This window comes from Poecilia mexicana, unplaced genomic scaffold, assembly GCF_051168715.1.
Source record: "Poecilia mexicana isolate PSO_F unplaced genomic scaffold, ASM5116871v1 scaffold_23, whole genome shotgun sequence".
NCBI classification, from domain to species: domain Eukaryota; kingdom Metazoa; phylum Chordata; class Actinopteri; order Cyprinodontiformes; family Poeciliidae; genus Poecilia; species Poecilia mexicana.
In genome coordinates this window covers 22053196-22070919 of record NW_028263392.1, presented here as the reverse complement: position 1 = coordinate 22070919, position 17724 = coordinate 22053196, and the positions used below count along the sequence as shown (strand labels likewise).

Below are 17724 nucleotides of genomic sequence, written 5' to 3'. Positions count from 1 at the left end.
ACTGCAGCTCCTCTTTAGACTATAAATTAACACAACGTTGCATCTCTTTAGTTTTCTCTGGTCTGTAATGGAGACTTGAATTAAAGGCGCCGTTTCAACCAAAGGTTTGTAAAGCGCTTCCTAACCAGACGCTCCAAAGCGTCCGGTCCATCAGCTCCGGTCAGAAAGACCCATTTAGTTCAGAGTCCATGAGATGATATTCAGAAAGGATCTTTTATTATCTGATTTTAGTTGCCTCTGCGATGAACTAACCCTAAAGTCTATAACATCTGCCATGAGCTCCAGCCAAGGGTGTGAACCTGTCAAATGACGGTCGGGCTTTAAAATTACAGGTCAAATACAGAAAATAATCTGTTACGGCGACGTCTGATGTATTCATATAGGTAAATATCAGCGATCAGCCCTAACTGCAGTATAAATGTTGGGTAAATAAGTTTTCACATCACTAAACCTGTGAGAGAAAAACTTAGGAACAAATATAGAAAAGTCTTCACATTCAACTGAACAATCGGTTCGTGGTTCTGAGCTCTTTAAGGCGGTCTGATGAAACTCTCACCTTGCTTTTGGTGAACAGATTTGATTTCTTGAAGGAGAAGAGGACGACGTCTCGGTACTCGGCCGGATGCTTGAAGACGGCGTCCTCTGAGCTGTACTGAAGCACCCGGCTCGTCTTGTTGATGATCCAGTACGGACTGAAGAGCGAGAGCAGGACGCGGCTCGCGGTCTTCATCACGTGAACGCTCACGTCCACCGTCAGCGCCGCATCCGTGTCGCAGGTCAGGCACACGGCGAAAAACTCCGGCAGTTCCTGTTTAATCTGGATGTGTCCGTGCCAGCCCCGGCCCTGGTACTGGATCAGCGCCACAGACATGATCTCACCCGACACGCGGGCGTTCAGCAGGTCTGAGGTGCTGCCCTCCTGAATCTCACAGACTTCAGCCGAGTTCTGTGGGACACCAAGCACAACAAAACACACAGGTCAGATTTCATGACCCGTTTTTCTTGGATGAAGGGAACCTAACATATTCTAACCCAAACATGACGGTAAAAGGTAAGTAAGTAAACTTTATTTATATAGCACCTTTCAGACATAAACATCACAAAGTGCTTTACAACAAAGGAAACATCAATAAGAAAAGAATCTAAAATGAACCAAATGAACCAAAAGCCAGTCTGAAGTCTTGAGACTTTAAATGCGTCAGTCGACTGGAGACGTTCCAGAGCCTCGGGGCTCCACCTGGACGGACAGAGAGGCTGCAGAAGGTCCAATTTATATTTGGGAGCCTCACCATGAAGTGCTTTAAAAGTTAACACCAAATTTTAAAGTGAGTCCTACAACACACCGGGAGCCAGAGCAGAGAGGCCAGAACCGGAGTTATGTGATCGGTTCTGTGGGTTCTGGTTCAAAGCCCGGCTGCAGCCGTGGAGGATCCACTCAGAGCCACTAAGAGGCCGTTACAGAAGTCTGAGCGAGAAGAAATAAAAGCATGGACAGACTTTCTAACTCATCATGTGATAAAAAAGCTCGCAGCTTCCAAATATTCCTTAAATGGTAAAATCAGTTGCCAGCTAACAGTTTGCAATGATTGTCCAATGACAGAACGCCCAGATTTCTGAGGCTACTTTTGTTCCAAGGGTTTAAAAACCCAAGATGCTTCCTGATTTCCGTGATTTTCTCACCAGGAGCTACGATGAGCGTCTCGGTCCTGCCTGAGGTCATTCAGACAGATTTTAGTGCCAGACAGGCAGTTACTGAGTTCAGTCAATTTATACATTCAGAGGATGGAAATGAACAATATATGTGCATATCGTCAGCATACACATGGTATGAGACGTTACCGTAGCGATTTAAAATAAGGCCCAGTGGGCCCAAAACTGAACCCTGGGGCCTCCCAGCATCAGAGTGACCACTGTTCATAGAAACAGGAACAGACCTGTCGGATAAATCAGAGTTAAACCAGTTTAAGACGGAGCCACAAATACCAGAAAGATCTTAGTCTGTTGATAAGGACAGTGAGATCCAGTGTGAAAAGCTGAAGTCGGGTCCAGAACAACAAACACAGTGAGGCTTCCAGAATCAGCTGCCATCAACACATCAGTAGAAACCTTTAATCATGCTGTTTCTGTGGAGTGCAGTCTACGAAAACCAGATTAAAAATTGTCCATAAGATCATTTTCCTCAAGAAAAGAGTTCAGTTGTTGCGCTCCAACCTTCTCCAGGATCTTGGACACAAAAGGAAGTTTAGAGATGGTCTGCAGCTTTCAGGCAGAGAGGAATCCAGGTTGGGCTTTTTTAGCAGCAGTTTTAAAACATCGAGGAACAAATTCTGAACAAAGACGAATTTATCAAGCTGACTGCAGTTAAAATATCGTTAAAAAGAGACGTTGGGAAAACATCCAGTGGACTCGCCGACAGCGGCATATGCTTCAAAAGACCAGAGATCTCATTATGGGGTAAAGAGGACCACAGGTCAGAGGTCAGAGGTCGAGGGTCCAGACGGCGAGATACTGGCTCTGATGTTGGCAACTTTATCCGTAGAGAGTTTAAAAACCGATTACAATCAGGTGTTGAAGGCCTGCTGAGGTCATTGTGAAGGGGCGAGGAAAAGGACATGTGGGATGTTATTCTTTCAACTGACACTCTGCAGATTGTTCAGGACTTTAGAAATGTTTTAATGTGCTTCAGGAAAAAGATTTAGTGAAAGGTGAAGCTCTGGACTTCCTGCCCCGTCGACATTTCAACCCCTAACCCAAGGACACTGAAGGAACCAGGTCACTGATTCATTTGCTCGTTGGATCGATCAATAGGCAGACGGACGGCCTACCTCCATGATGTAGCTGACGGTGTACGGCAGCAGGTTGCACAGCGCTGCCATTGGATGCAGGTGGAGGATGTAGGCGGGGTCCCAGTCCTCCTCACCGCGGCTGCTGATGTGCCGCAGGTCGTCAGGGACGGCCAGCGTGCTGACCATGAGCGGCAGCAGGTTGCTGTCCGACGCAGGACACTGCAGCACGGACTGGACCTCAGAGCTGCAGTGGACCTGCTCCTTCCAGGCCACGCAGCTGGAAGACGGACCGTACAGCCCGTCCAGCTGACCCGCTGGACGGACAAACAGCTGGCACCTGCCAGAAAGAGACGACAGGACACGTTCAGCTCCATGCCGTTCGACAGAACCAGCTACACCCTCGGAGAGCCCCACCTGTATGCTTCTAGATCAACATGAAACTCCCGTTCCGGCTCCGCTGTGCCGATGCTCTGCAGGGTTCTGGATGCTGGGCAGTATTTCAGGATGGTGAAGGGTTCTGTGAAGTGGTTTATAATCTGCAGACACAGATGGAGACGGTGGGCGGCCAACAGCAAGTGTTGGTTACAATGAAGTGGGGAGAGTTTGGGTTCTGACCTGCAGGGGGGAGCGTACAGTGATGATCTTGTTGCCTTCAGCAGCATCAATCTGCAGCAGCACCGACACCGCCTCCTGCAGCATCGGACCTCGCACGTTGTAGAGACGTCTGCCAGGATTATCCACGGCGATGTTGGAGATCTCGCTGTACCCAGAAGGCACTGCAGGTTCAGACAGACAGCGTCACTAAAACTGTCAGGACTTAGAGGAAAGGCAGCGATCAGAGGGAGTTTCAGACCGATGGTGAGGTTAAACAGGCCGCTCTCCTGACGCTGCAGAGCTGACAGTTTCCCTCTGATTGTGGATTCAAAAGCAGAGTGCATCAGGTCCATGCTCTGATCCACCGGCAGCTCGTGAAGTTTTCCTTGTGCCACAGATCCGACCGGCCTCAGGTTGGCGCTGTGCTGCACGATAATTGGGATGCCTAGAGCATTTCTCAGGGTGAAGGGAGGTTTCTCCTTCAGAGTGTAGTCGAAGGCTGAGGCTGCTCCCTCACTGAATGCCTGAAGGAGAACAAACAGCATTAAAGGGCATTTCCACCTTCAAATGGAGACCTGCCAAACAGCACCCCCTGCTGGACTGTCAGAAGGGTCGAGGTGTACCTCTGCAAGCTTTTGGAAGACGCTGAGGCTGGACTTGGAGATGGTGATGTTCAGGGTGTCTTTGGAGCAGATGCTGATGGCAGTTCGAGGTTCAGGAAGAAACACAAAGTCATCTCCATGCACAGGACTCTTGTCCATGACTGGATTATTCTTAATCTGTGCGGGAAAAAAAGAATCACCCAATCAAACTCTCAACATAGTCGACTGATCTGAGCCCCGATCAGGGCGGTGGAGCTAAACGAGTCGTGCTCAGTATGAGGAGAGATCCGTTACCTCCAGCTCCAGGTTCCAGCGGCGCCGGCCGCTGTCCACTCGCTCTATTAGCGGTTCCCACACGGCGTGGACCTCGTTAAAATAGTTCACCTGCAAACACAAACAGACTGTCAGCAAAGAAAGTAACTCGAATCTGAGGGTTCCTTGTAGCAAAGCAAACTGAACATCATTGGACTGAACTGAAACCCAGATCAGCAGGAAAAGGTCATGTGGGATGTTATTCTTTCAACTGTTCAGGACTTTAGAAATGTTTTAATGTGCTTCAGGAAAAAGATTTAGTGAAAGGTGAAGCTCTGGACTTCCTGCCCCGTCGACATTTCAACCCCTAACCCAAGGACACTGAAGGAACCAGGTCACTGATTCATTTGCTCGTTGGATCATCGTTGGAACTGAAACCCAGACCAGCAGGGATCCTTTGGGTTTCAATCTTGCTGAGATCTAGACCTTTACTCTGAAGACTCTTTTCAACTTTATTTTGAAAGGGATGGGGTTAGTTAGCCAACACAATGAGATTAAGTCTCCTCCTCTCTTTGGACATTAACGCTGAGCTTTATTTTGATAGTCCAATTCTTTAGATCAGTGGTTTCCTGTGACTTCCTCTGGAGTTAATCTGCCTCACTAACATTGGCTCTGCTAATGTCTATGTTGTTTATTGTTTGGTCCTTCTTAACCTTTCCAAGTAAAAACACAACCAGCTGACAAAAGTAGTTCAGAAATAGATCAACAATATTTAAATTCCTGTCAATGGCTAGAAAACAAAGCTTAGACTGAAAAGTGAAGGTAGAAGCACCCGCTCATCGTGCCTTCACTTTGTACACATAAAGCACATCAGAACTAAAACAAATCCTGCACATTTCCTAAAATATTGTAATTCTAATGAGCTGATATTGGAGCCAGGTGAAGGAAATCTACAAGATGCAGGACAACTGAAGGTGGAGGCTGCTGGTTCTGAGGCTTTTTCTTCTTTTAATGATCCGATAAAAACTCAGAAGTTCAAAATTTTGGGTCAAACTTAGAAAGATGTATTTTTGTGAATGTAATGAAACGAAATCAATGTTGCTAAAGTTGATTCAGTCCCACTTCATTTTGCATACACGGTGACCAAATAAGGAACGTGTTTTAGTTCTCATCTCTGTCCGAACTGAATCACTGTGAAGTTTTTCATAATAAAAGTTCCTAATCTGGCTGCATGAAGCTCTGCATCACCTCCAGCACCAAGTCGGCCTGCAGCTGCAGCAGAGACGACCAGTTCTTGGCCACTCCGTTAAGGGACGTCTCAGCCAGCAGCAGCGGGACCGTCCGATGGCCCAAACCCGACTCCAGCGTCACCTGGACCACCTGGAACAGCGGAAGACTCCATGAAGAAGAACAGGCTCCGCCCTCACCTGAGCGAAGCTCCAGACAGCCCGGTGCGGTTTACCTTGACCTGCGCGGTGAAGGTTTCCCCCTCGGTGCTGCCGTCAGACTCCCGGTAGCTCTCTGTGATCTCGGTGGCCTGGTCCACCCCCAGGTACCAGAAGTTGCAGTTGTAGATGTTCATGACGGACCACAGGTCACCGAGCTCCACCGGAGACGCCCGACCCGGCTCGGCCGGCGGCTTCGCCGTCATGCCGGCCGTTATCGTCATCACCGTGTTGAGGATGACCGGAGAGATCTGAGCAGAGCGTGAGCAAACACTGAGCTGGATGACAGTTCAGCACTTCCTGTTTCGCAGTTAGATCAGCTCAGACAGACTTGGACTAGACCACTGCAACACTTTGCCCCCCATCAGGTTGCATTCACTTCTCCTTAGGAAATTTATGAAGAATCACACCAAGTGACCCTATCAGGAATAAAAATCTTTGACTTTTGGTCAAAATGTCTGATTAAAGAAACAGGAAAAATCTGTTAAATGAATTTTAATGTTTCAATGCAGCAGTGAGTGGGCCGGTCCTGACTGGACGTCCTGTCCATGAGATCCGTCAGTTCAACTGGACCAACTGAACCAGAGACGTTTTCAGCTGAACTCCATGAACCAACCTTAACGATGACATCCTCCACCGTCACCGAGCCGCTGGCTGGCCGGGTCCGACTGGTTCTGGTTTCCAGTGTGACAGAGCAGGGCTGCAGCACCTGGTACAACGAGCCACATCTGGATCAGAGGAACCGACCCCGCTCTGGTTCTGATTCTGCAGATCAGGACTTACAGTGGTCACGGCTCTGTTCTCCTTGCTCTGAATGAACGGGCCGGCCAGAACCTTCAGCTCCCTCAGGTTGGCCCTTACGCTCTGCGATCCGTCCGCCTCCACCAGCAGGTTAAAGTCGCCCTGAAACGAGGCGACGAGCGCCGGCGCGTCCGCCTTCATCAGGTCGGCCACAAACACCACCTCCGGGTCCACGACGACCGCCCGCAGCCGGGTCGTCAGCGCCGTGGCTGCAGAGACAGCACAGGGTCAGGAGGAGCGGCGCTGGGAACCCGACTCATGAACTCGGCCCAAGAACCCTAGGGGGCCAGGGCCCAAAGGCCTGAGGGTCCGGAAGCCTGAGGACCCTGATGCAAGGAGGCCAGGGGGCCCCAGAGGCCTCAGAGGCCTCAGAGGGCCCCAGAGGCCTCAGAGGGCCCCAGAGGCCTCAAAGGGCCCCAGAGGCCTCAGAGGGCCCCAGAGGCCTCAGGGGGCCCCAGAGGCCTCAAAGGGCCCCAGAGGGCCTCAGAGGGCCCCAGAGGGCCTCAGAGGCCTCAAAGGGCCCCAGAGGCCTCAGAGGGCCCCAGAGGCCTCAGAGGGCCCCAGAGGCCTCAAGGGGCCCCAGAGGGCCCCAGGGGGCCTCAGAGGGCCTCAGAGGGCCTCAGAGGGCCCCAGAGGCCTCAAAGGGCCCTCCCTGCCAAGTTTTCCTCTAGACTTTAAGGTTCATCGGCTGTTTTTCTCTACTGGTTTGTGACGACTGGAGCTTCCTCTCATTATAAGTGACTCAAACTAAGGCAGGCCTATCGGGTCCTACTGGGTCCTACCAGGTTTAGTTTCGCTCCGTGGTTCTGCGATCTGCTTCAGTGGCAGCTTGTTGCTCGGGGCAGCAGGAACGGCTGCAGCCAGACTCGGAGGCAGAGCCTGCAGGAAGAAATCTGCGACTGCCATGAGGAACTCCACGCTGGCACACAGGTAGAGCTTCTGCAGGACGGCCACCAGGTCTCGTTCTACTGGACCCTGGCGGAGCGTCACGTCCACCATGGCCTGGGAGACGCCCTCGTCCCTCTGTCCCACCATCCTGCAGGGACACAGACCAGCAGCAATGAGGTCCAGCTAAACATTTTTATTTCAGCCTCAAACTGTAACGTTGCTCCACTAAGTTGAGTTTTATGTTCTTCATTGTGGTTTTTGATTATATAGTCCAATCAGACTCTAAACATTAATGAGTGTCAGAATAAAAGTCAAAGCTTTTCTATTCAAGGAGGCTCTGAGTTATCAGCAAACCAATTTTAACAAGCATCAAAGAATATAAATAGCATATACTGTACACCAGTGGCCCCCAACCAACTGGTACCGGTCCGTGGGAAATAATTAAAAAATTCCGTTTTATGTATTATTTGAGTCTGGAGGATCTTTTATTTTGAAAATCCTTTAACCGGATTCTCTCGGTTACTTGCGCACCAACACTGAGCCACAAGCAGCAAAATGAGTAAGAAACGGATCAGGTGTCTTTGGAAAGTTTCTTAGCAAAGGGGAAAAGGCCCAGAGAAGAGACAGGAGGATGGATTTATCCCGGACCGGTAGGTGAGTCAAACATTACAAGCCGCTCTGAGTAACATGGCGACCGGCTGCTAATGAAGCAATGAAGCTTCAAACTGCTTCACCAAACAAGCTCAGGGCTCCGTTAGTCATTATCGCGAGTTGGGCCAAGACAACCAAATTGGGTATATTCAGGATTTAGCTGGAACACCGACATGCAGAAGCCTGATCTGACTGTTATGTGCTACGTTTGAAGCCCGGTGGACCAGATTTGACTCTAGATGAGATTAGACACCCAAACAGCCGCAGCCCAGAGCTGGACGTGGATCTGAGTCAATTCTGACAAATTAAACCCAAAGGAAACATATAAACCTCAGTGACCCCAGAACAGATCCCTGAAGACTTCCACCAGTACAGGGTGATTCTCCAGACATTGGACCAGAACCTCCAGTGGAGAGATGCAGACGCAGAGTCCAGCCAGGTCCAATTCAGCCGACACTCCAGAACCAGCGGCCAATACAAGATGGATACAAGTTCAGGTTGGAGCAACTCCTGAACCGGGTCTGATGGAGAAAATGCTCCACATGTCAGAACCAAGAACCTGCAGAACTTTCCACGGACCAACCAGGTTTGGACTGACGGACGTCTTCCCGACTCAATCTGGTTAAAAACAGCAGAACTTGACCAGCGTCTTCCGAGAGGACCGGACCGAAGCTCGGAGTCCGGACCGGTTTCAAACGCCCCAAACAGGAAGGCCTGAGTTGGGTTTCGAGAACCTCCTTCTGTCTTTACAGGGAAAATGGTTTCTGACTCCTAAAGACGAAACGGGCCCAACACCAAATCAGCTGCCGCCGGCTGAATCGGACCTGAAGCTTAAAAACATGTCAGGCTGAAGAACCAACAGAACCTTGGCGCTGGATAAACACGACTTTCCTCCAGTCCCGTTTGGGGCGGAAAGAAAACTTACAGAACCTCCAAGGAGAGGGTCTGGACCTCTGGTGACCCGGTTCTGTCTGGGGTCTCATTTGTTCAGACAGTCATGTGATCATTACCGTGACGTGACCCGGTTCAGTCCGGCCCGCAGGTCGTCCAGAGTGCACGCCGTCAGAACCGTGTTCACCTCCATGCTGCCGTTGGACTGGACCCGTCCTGAAGCCTTCATCAGACGCAGAACCAGCTGGCCCAGTCTGAGGTTCTGCTGGTGGCCAAGGCCCGCGGGCTGCTGGGAACAGGTGCAACAGTGAGACCAACCAGACAGGAACAAGCCGGACCGGATCCAGCCTTACTCACCTGTTTCGGGTCGTCGTGGTACAGAACCAGACCCAGAGACTGGACGTTGAAGGAAAACTTCAGCGTCTCCACGGCTTCATCCTCGTCTCGCTCTCCTCTCCCAGCTGGCTTCCCAGGCTCACCTGGGCAGGTAGAACACAAGTGACTTTTAACTCCACATGCGACCCACACCGGCCCGGTTCAGGGTTCGCCTGCGGTTGTCCAACCTGCAGGGGGCGCCGCGGCCGCTGGAACCTGCAGGCGGACCTCTTTTGGGGCGGCGCCGCCATTCAGACCGCCGGCTTCTGCCAGGTTCTCCGTCAGGATCTGCAGTGTGACCCTGAGGTCGTCCTGGCTGAGCTCCAGCTGCACACACAGATACCGGGTCAGAACCAGGAGCAGAACCTGGGCCTCTTCTCACCTGCAGAGCTAGCCTGGAGTAGTTAGCCTGTTAGCCTTCAGGAGAGGGTGGGGGGAACCAGGACGGACAGAACCAGACCCACATATCAGCAGAAACACCTGATGCTGTGAAGCATGGTGGTGGAGGAGTGATTATGTGGGTCTGTTTTGGAGGCAACCCTGACCTGAACTCTGACCTCTGACCTCGAGCTTGGCCCCATACCTCCGTGGGCCTCAGGTCTCCATCCAGCTCCACGGCGGCCATCTTGTGGTACCAGGACGCCGCCAGGTTCCTCCTGATGCTGAGCTGCAGGTTCACCGGCCTCAGCAGCTCGACGCTCGGCTTCTCGGACCCGGAGTCCAACCAGGTTCTGGAGGACAGCGGGACAACGCGGGTCAGCTCTTTAGGCCTCTCTCAGGCGGAGACCCGGTCCGGTCGGACTCTGGTCGGCTCACCTGGACAGGTGCAGCTCAGACAGCTGCACAGCCATGTTGTCGACCACAGCAGGCAGGGGGCGCTCTCCCGCCGGCAGCACAGAGAAACTGTTCCCCACCGTAATGAGACCCAGGTCCATCACAAGTGCATTATGGGAAGTGGAGGACTGGGGGATGATGATGAGGGGAGCCTTCACCCAGACGTCCAAGGACAGACGGAACGTCCTCTGGGCCAAGACGCTGGACGCGGCTTTCTCTGCAGCCTGCGTCGTCGCCGAGCTCAGCGCCTCTTTTGCTGCCTGGAAGTTGTTGCTGAAGTTCTGAGGGAAAAAAGACAAAAGCTTAGAAAATGAGGCTAACCGGTCCAAGAGAAAACAGGAGGACGTCTTTCTGTCCTCCAGACTCACCAGCAGAGACATGATGAACCTGTGCAGGTAGACCACCCGGATACACCCCACCCTCAGCTTCACCTGGCCGTCCGTCTTAGAGGTGTCGGCGTAGCCGGCGCCCTCGGTGGCGTTGGGAGTCAGACTCATGCTGAAGCTGAACACCTCGTCTCCCACGATGGAGACGGCCTGCAGGACAGGGAAGACCACAGAGACATTAGGGGACACAAGGGGCCGCTCTGCTGTCACCAACATGGCTGCTGAGACGGAGATGACTGCTCCGCCTACAGAGACGGAGGCTCTGCAGCCAGATGAGCTTCTGCTTTCTGACTCTTCAGGATGAAAATAGATGCATGCCACACTTGTCAGACTTTCATTGGCAACTTCTTGGTATTTGTGGTCGTAGCAGGAGAGTCCTCTATGGAGTGAATCTGGTTCAATCCTTGCAACCTGAGGCGACCCGCTCTCACCTCCTTGTGGACGGACCTGGGATCTACGTCCAGGACGACGACGTCCCGCAGCCGGGCCGATATCTGTGTCTGATCGCCTCGCCTCAGCAGCGAGGTGTCCAACCCTGAGGACGAAATCACAGGTCAGAGGATGTGCCTGATGCAGCTGCAGCATCAGGCTAACGGTCCTCACCTGTGACTCTGATGTCAGCCATGTTGGAGGTCTGGTCACACACCAGGATGTTGAAGGCTCCCAGCGTCATCGTCGCCTTCAGGTCCACCACCTCCGGGTCTGCATGTGAGACCGGGACACCTGTGTGACACATCGCGGCCTCAGATTAGCTTTGAACGTACCGCGGGTTCAGCTCAGGCTGCATGGACAGATACTGACCGGACCTGGAAGTCGCCATCTTGTCTTCCGTCTTCTGCCGGACGTCCTTCTCTGCAGGTGGCACGCTGCTGGACGACGACAGAGTCATGGACAGGAAGTTGGCAGCGGACAGGAGAGCCTGGGTGTGGAGCAGGACGTCCAGAGACGAGAACATCACCTGAGGACACACCAAGACAAACCCTGAAGTCCTCAGGAGAGACTGAGGACACTCAGAGCAGAAGACCTGAAGACCTAAGGAACACAGTAAAGCACTGATCCAGAAGGAAGACTGAAGTCAAGAGTTTTGAGATTTTACATTGATGGACAGACAGACGGATGGCTGGACAGACTGTCTGTCCAGCAGGATTTGGTCTAAAGTTCATTAAATCCGACACCTGGAAGGACCCTGAATGCCTCGTCAGCCCGGGTCGGACTCACCCGGATTATTTGCTCCGTGTTCTTGTAGACGGAGCAGAACTCTGGTCCGGTGCGGTCTGCCTAGAAATACACGGAGCAGAGAGACTCAGACCAGAACCAGAACAGAATCAGAACCAGCCCATCAGGATCGTCGGGTTCTTCTACCTTGCAGAACTCCACCTTGAGCAGCTCGGCGCCGGACTCAGCCGAGGAGCTGATGAGACACAGCGGGTCGCCGCCGGCGTCTGGAACCAGGGGAACAACAGAAACCTGAAGCATGACCAGGTTCTACTGGGCAGGTACCAGTAGAACCCGGTGACCAGTTCCAGTCTGACCTTTGAACTCTAGGCTCTTCATGGAAACCCGTCTAATGTAGGTGGTGGCGCACAGGTCGAACATCCGGACCTTGGTGTGGATTCCCAGCTGGTCGAGTTGGAGCACCAGGAACGGCGCCTCCTGCTGGTCAAGCCGCTTCTTGAGGGACAGCAACACCTGCAACAGGAAGCAGAATGGTGGAGCAGCGACCAGGAGCAGGTGACCTCTGACCTGGTCAATCCATCACCTCTTTGACTTCAAAGTCAACCAGAACTTTGACGACGTCGTCTGCAGGCGGTCCTTCACTAGCAGAGGCCGTCTGACCATCAGACCGTCGCGGCTCCGGTTCGGGCTGCCCGCTAAGCTCCGCCTTCCCTGTGGCGGTAAACTCAGATTTAGGTCTTTAAGTAATCTTAACTAATCTGAAGCTCGAAACTGAACCAGTTCCTCCAGGAGAATTCCTCTAGTTCCCCTGAACTGCAGCTCCCCCTTCTGACTAACGGAGCCCTGAGCTTGTTTCTCTGCAACCAGACGGTCCATCAGGGAGTGATGGAGACAACGACACCCGAAGTGTTGCTTATATCCACAGCCTGCTTGGTCTCTACGTGGTGAAGCAGCTTGAAGCTTCATTGCCTCATTAGCAGCCGGTCGCCATGTTACTCAGAGCGGCTTGTAATGTTTGACTCACCTACCGGTCCGGGATAAATCCATCCTCCTGTCTCTTCTCTGGGCCTTTTCCCCTTTGCTAAGAAACTTTCCAAAGACATCTGATCTGTTTCTTACTCATTTTGCTTGCATTGGTGTGCAAGACATAACCTGAGAGAATCCAGATAAAGGAATTTCAAAATAAAAGATCCTTCAGACTCAGATGATACATAAAACAGAAATATTTAATTATTTCTTGTGGACCCCAGTCCCAGTACGTCCACGGACCGGTACTGGTCCACAACCTGGGGATTGGGGGCGACTGCTCTAGATCAGTGTTTCTCAACCTTTTTTGGGCCAGCGCCCCCCAGCCTTCATCCAGGTCCCTCACCGCCCCCACCAAAGAATTTGCAGGCTACTTTGCACTGATTATTTTATTATTAATATTACTATCACTATTGTTGATGTTTTGATTTTTATGCTTGTTTCTGTATTTATAAAAAATAATTTCCCAGAAAACAAAAAAGCCCTGAGAATAGAAATTATTTTCACAGGCGTCTATGAAAAATGCAATGAACATTCAAGTTAAAATCTGTAGGCCTGACAGCAGCCAATCAGAGCGGACAAAATATTCTTATTTTGTGCCATTTTCTAGTTGTTAAATCTGCACAAAATGAGGAGATAAAAGATGAACAACATGCCAGTTTAAACTTTGGACTATTTGCAAACCGACTGAGCTCTGCAGCATTAAAACATGGATAGAACTGTAACTACATTAATCATAGCTCAATCCTAATGAGTCAAACTGAAAGTGTCATGGAGTCGTCAGCCTCATCACATTAACACCGACATGAAAAATAATATTGAAGAAATAAATATATCAAATCTAATTTAAAACATAAATAAGTGATCAGTTCTTTACTGTTATGATCTGTCAGATATATTTATTCTCGGTACTAGATGTGGTCTCAACAAACCCATGGCACTTCAACAATATTATTTTACCTTTTATCTGGAAATAGTGTCTGTTTATTCTTGCCATACAGTCTCTGTATTAATTATTGATCGAAAGGTCTTGCCATACCAGTTCATTCCTCTGTATTTACTTTAGTTTCTTAGTTTATTCTTGCATTTTCTTCTTCATTCATTTCCATTTAGTTTCATTTGATTATTATTATCCTCTCCTGGTTTATTGCTATGTCCACTTTAGTCTCTTTTCTGTTGCTACATTTATTTTATCGTTTATTGACCATCATTAATCTTCACTCATCACCTGCTGCGCCTCCTAATCGTCATGTTTCACATCATGTGTTGATTTTTCACTGTTCACCGTCAGATTCTCTGTTTTTATGCCATAATTCACATCTAGTTCGTCGCTCCGTTTTATGTCCCGCTTCTCCTGTTTCAGAGTTTTGCGCGATGTGTACGTCTTTTTTTTTTAACCCCTTAAGGTGCAGGGCGGTCGGGAAGCGTATCGATGGGGAAAAGGCAGACTGACATAAACCTTTTTAAACAACGGAAACAATTTCTGCATTCTGATTATTGAAATTTAAAAGTGCTGTGTTGTTCTATCACCCCGTTTCATACCGGACTGCTTACAGCTCCGGTGTTAAAATGAAGGCTCTCTGTCGAGGTGTCACCATGGAGGGATTTCTTTATTTAAATGGTTCATTTTTCAGAGGGATACACAGTGAGGTGATTTTAGCTACCAGTAGCAGGAACGGAGCTGCGCCAAGAAGCTAACAGAAGCTACAAACACTGAATAGAAGAAGAGCTGCCATGTATATTGTTGCAGCCAAGCATGGATTAATGTTACACAACACAGTTTTACCAAGTTGCTCAAAGTCTAAACTGGCATTGTTGTGCATTTAAGGTGTAAAGTTTACCTTCGACCAAACGCCCCCCAAAGGCATCCCAGCGCCCCCCTTTTGTAAAAATGTCCGCCAGCGCCCCCTGCCGTCCTCTGAACGCCCCCTGGGGGGCGGTACTGCCCACGTTAAGAACCGCTACTCTAGATGGTCCTGAGTCTCAGCTGCTCTTCAGAGAGAGAAGACCATGGAGGAAGGTTGGGCTACTGTCTGAGTTGACTTGGCTCCATGCTCTGGATCTCTGGTTAGAGATCAATTACTGACCTATTTTACTCTATCAAGGTTCCTAGGTCTCTGGAAACAGGCCCACAGCATCACAGATCCTCCACCGTACTTCACAGTGATGCAGCTGGGGGTTAGGGTGAGCCTCCTAGAGCCAAACGTACCTGCGGTTGCTGCCAACCTGACGTCGGTGCCGGAGTCTTTACTTCCCTCTCCGATGTTCTCCACCAGGATCTTCATCAGCACGCCCAGCTCCTCTTCCCCTAGACTCACCTGCAGGTCCAGGGAGACAGGTCAGTGTCTTAACGAGGACGATGTCCTAATTGGTGCACAGAAACTCACTCTGAGGGAGCGCAGGATGCCCTGGACCTGGACGGCAGGGATCTCAGTCAGCCAGGAAGCAGCCAGGTTTCTGGTGACCAGCAGCTCCACGTTGATTGGCTGAAGGATCTCGATGTCTTTGGGCGGAAAGTCGAGCTCCGGCGTTTTTCTGAAACCACAGGAACATCAAATCACATTTGCTTCTTCCAGGAGGTAGAACCAGAAACTTCCCTTTTCCAGCTTCATTACAGACTCAGCTTAACTCCAATAGTTTGAAATATTTCAGGTTGCCACTTCCCAAAGTTCCTGCACTAAGAGAAAGAAAACATTGGTGTTCTCTGAAAGTCATAAACATTCAGGAGAAGCTAACCCTGGAGCAACACCACACGCCAAATCATGAAAGCTTCATTCTGGTTTGGAGAAGGTGCTGACTGCTCAGCGTCTGGACCTTTTTAACTGAAAGGCAACTTGGCAACAAAACCTCTCCAGAGTCCCTGAACTTCAAATGTACAGAAGTGCTTTTTATGAAGTAAGAGTTTCTTCACATCCTGAGTTAAAACCTGCAGTCCTTGAGCCCAACCATACAGCTAACTGACCGTGTAGCTCCTAAGTGCTAACTGACCGTTTAGCTCCTAAGTGCTAACTGACCGTGTAGCTCCTAAGTGCTAACTGACCGTGTAGCTCCTAAGTGCTAACTGACCGTGTAGCTCCTAAGTGCTAACTGACCGTTTAGCTCCTAAGTGCTAACTGACCGTGTAGCTCCTAAGTGCTAACTGACCGTGTAGCTCCTAAGTGCTAACTGACCGTGTAGCTCCTAAGTGCTAACTGACCGTGTAGCTCCTAAGTGCTAACTGACCGTTTAGCTCCTAAGTGCTAACTGACCGTTTAGCTCCTAAGTGCTAACTGACCGTGTAGCTCCTAAGTGCTAACTGACCGTGTAGCTCCTAAGTGCTAACTGACTGTTTAGCTCCTAAGTGCTAACTGACCGTTTAGCTCCTAAGTGCTAACTGACCGTGTAGCTCCTAAGTGCTAACTGACTGTTTAGCTCCTAAGTGCTAACTGACCGTTTAGCTCCTAAGTGCTAACTGACCGTGTAGCTCCTAAGTGCTAACTGACCGTGTAGCTCCTAAGTGCTAACTGACCGTTTAGCTCCTAAGTGCTAACTGACCGTGTAGCTCCTAAGTGCTAACTGACCGTGTAGCTCCTAAGTGCTAACTGACCGTTTAGCTCCTAAGTGCTAACTGACCGTGTAGCTCCTAAGTGCTAACTGACCGTTTAGCTGCTAGTCTATAATAATTGAAGGTTTCAGGGAGAAGATAACCCTTTCAGACAATAGAGTTCCTGAATGGTTTTCTGCAGATGTTTCTTGATTGACTTCCTTGCAGAGTGGATCGATACCTGCAGAGTTTCAGCTGAGTCAGCTTTATGTCCATCTTCTCCACCACGGCCGGCAGAGGTAACCCTTCACCTGGCCGCAAAACGAAGCTGTTTTCCACCGTGATCAGCCCTAGATCCACCACCAGGGCATTCTGGGAGGTGGAGGACTGAGGGACAATGATGAGGGGCGCTTTCAGCCTGATGTCCGTGGACAGACGGAAACTCTTATGAGCAAAGTCTCGGACGCTGGATGCAGCTCTCTCTGCGGCCTGAGAAGTGGCAGCGCTCAGAGCCTCTTTAGCCGTCTGAAAGTTGTCAATGAACATCTGGAACACAGACAGCAGAGCGTGAGGCCTTGTGTTTGGCTGAGGCGTTCACTGCATGTATGGAGTATTCAGGTTGGTTCCGTTTAATAAATATGATGTCAGCAATATGAACCTTCTGAAAACAGCTAAGAAACAATGGCTTTAAATCTCTGAAGACACAATAAAAAGTCACTGAGCTAAAAGATGCTAAAACTGAATGTTGGCTTTGCAATAAAAGCTGTTTGAAGGTTCATAAAGGAAGCTCCACATTTAGGAAACAGGTGAGGAACAAATTCAGGTAAGGAAGTGAGGTCATTCAGGCAGTGGTCATGTGACAGAGGGGGCATGGCAGTGAACAGGTGAGGTTAATGATGGCAGCTGAGTGAGTTGCATAGCACACGTAGAGAAATGAGGCCTTGGTGTAGTCAGGCATGGAAAACATTCATTTAGAGCTCCATCGGTTCCTGCTGCGCTCACTAGAGATTCCAGTCTGAACAACTCACGGTCCAATGGGTCTGGAGGCACCAGGACCACAGGAGGTACCAGGACCAGTGGAGGCACCAGGACCACAGGAGGTACCAGGACCAGTGGAGGCACCATGAAGTACCTGGAGACACCAGGACCACTGGAGGCACCAGGACCAGTTTAGGCACCAAGATCACTGGAGGCACCAGGACCACAGGAGGCACCAGGACCAGTGGCGGTACACTCAGGGTTAAACAAAGACGACTCTAAATTTCGCTCAATAAATCAACCCAAGCACTAGATCTGACAAACAAGTAGAACATCTAGACTCATTTGAGTCTGCTTTGCCCAACAGAATCCATTTCAAGCTAAAACTTCCTCAAGCATCAGAGGTACTGGTGGAGAACGGGTAAGGTTCAGTGCTTGGGATGCTTTCACTAGTAAACATATGGGATTGTCCGATGTAGCCAACCAGAAATCCTAATCAATCCAATCCGTTGGGTG

The 17724-nt window shown here is 50.3% G+C and overlaps 1 protein-coding gene across 4 annotated transcripts in view; it reads right to left on the bottom strand.

Annotated features, from left to right (window-relative positions):
- Nucleotides 1-17724, bottom strand: part of vps13c (vacuolar protein sorting 13 homolog C) — an 88103-nt gene that overhangs the window by 22430 nt on the left and 47949 nt on the right. For 3 of the 4 annotated variants that reach the window (XM_088003234.1, XM_088003235.1, XM_088003232.1), the window contains 28 exons: nucleotides 16472-16776; nucleotides 15095-15242; nucleotides 14917-15025; nucleotides 12265-12392; nucleotides 12038-12194; nucleotides 11868-11947; nucleotides 11724-11783; nucleotides 11307-11463; nucleotides 11109-11228; nucleotides 10937-11040; nucleotides 10488-10655; nucleotides 10102-10400; nucleotides 9869-10016; nucleotides 9474-9612; nucleotides 9268-9389; nucleotides 9030-9199; nucleotides 7263-7516; nucleotides 6463-6689; nucleotides 6296-6388; nucleotides 5697-5930; nucleotides 5483-5614; nucleotides 4277-4366; nucleotides 4004-4159; nucleotides 3640-3904; nucleotides 3402-3562; nucleotides 3201-3322; nucleotides 2826-3123; nucleotides 557-946 (listed from right to left, as the gene is read on the bottom strand). In XM_088003234.1, the coding sequence (XP_087859360.1) occupies nucleotides 557-946; nucleotides 2826-3123; nucleotides 3201-3322; nucleotides 3402-3562; nucleotides 3640-3904; nucleotides 4004-4159; nucleotides 4277-4366; nucleotides 5483-5614; nucleotides 5697-5930; nucleotides 6296-6388; nucleotides 6463-6689; nucleotides 7263-7516; nucleotides 9030-9199; nucleotides 9268-9389; nucleotides 9474-9612; nucleotides 9869-10016; nucleotides 10102-10400; nucleotides 10488-10655; nucleotides 10937-11040; nucleotides 11109-11228; nucleotides 11307-11463; nucleotides 11724-11783; nucleotides 11868-11947; nucleotides 12038-12194; nucleotides 12265-12392; nucleotides 14917-15025; nucleotides 15095-15242; nucleotides 16472-16776 (4836 nt within the window). The remainder of the gene's footprint in view (nucleotides 1-556; nucleotides 947-2825; nucleotides 3124-3200; nucleotides 3323-3401; nucleotides 3563-3639; nucleotides 3905-4003; nucleotides 4160-4276; nucleotides 4367-5482; nucleotides 5615-5696; nucleotides 5931-6295; nucleotides 6389-6462; nucleotides 6690-7262; nucleotides 7517-9029; nucleotides 9200-9267; nucleotides 9390-9473; nucleotides 9613-9868; nucleotides 10017-10101; nucleotides 10401-10487; nucleotides 10656-10936; nucleotides 11041-11108; nucleotides 11229-11306; nucleotides 11464-11723; nucleotides 11784-11867; nucleotides 11948-12037; nucleotides 12195-12264; nucleotides 12393-14916; nucleotides 15026-15094; nucleotides 15243-16471; nucleotides 16777-17724) is intronic. The other variant, XM_088003233.1, reaches the window with a different exon arrangement.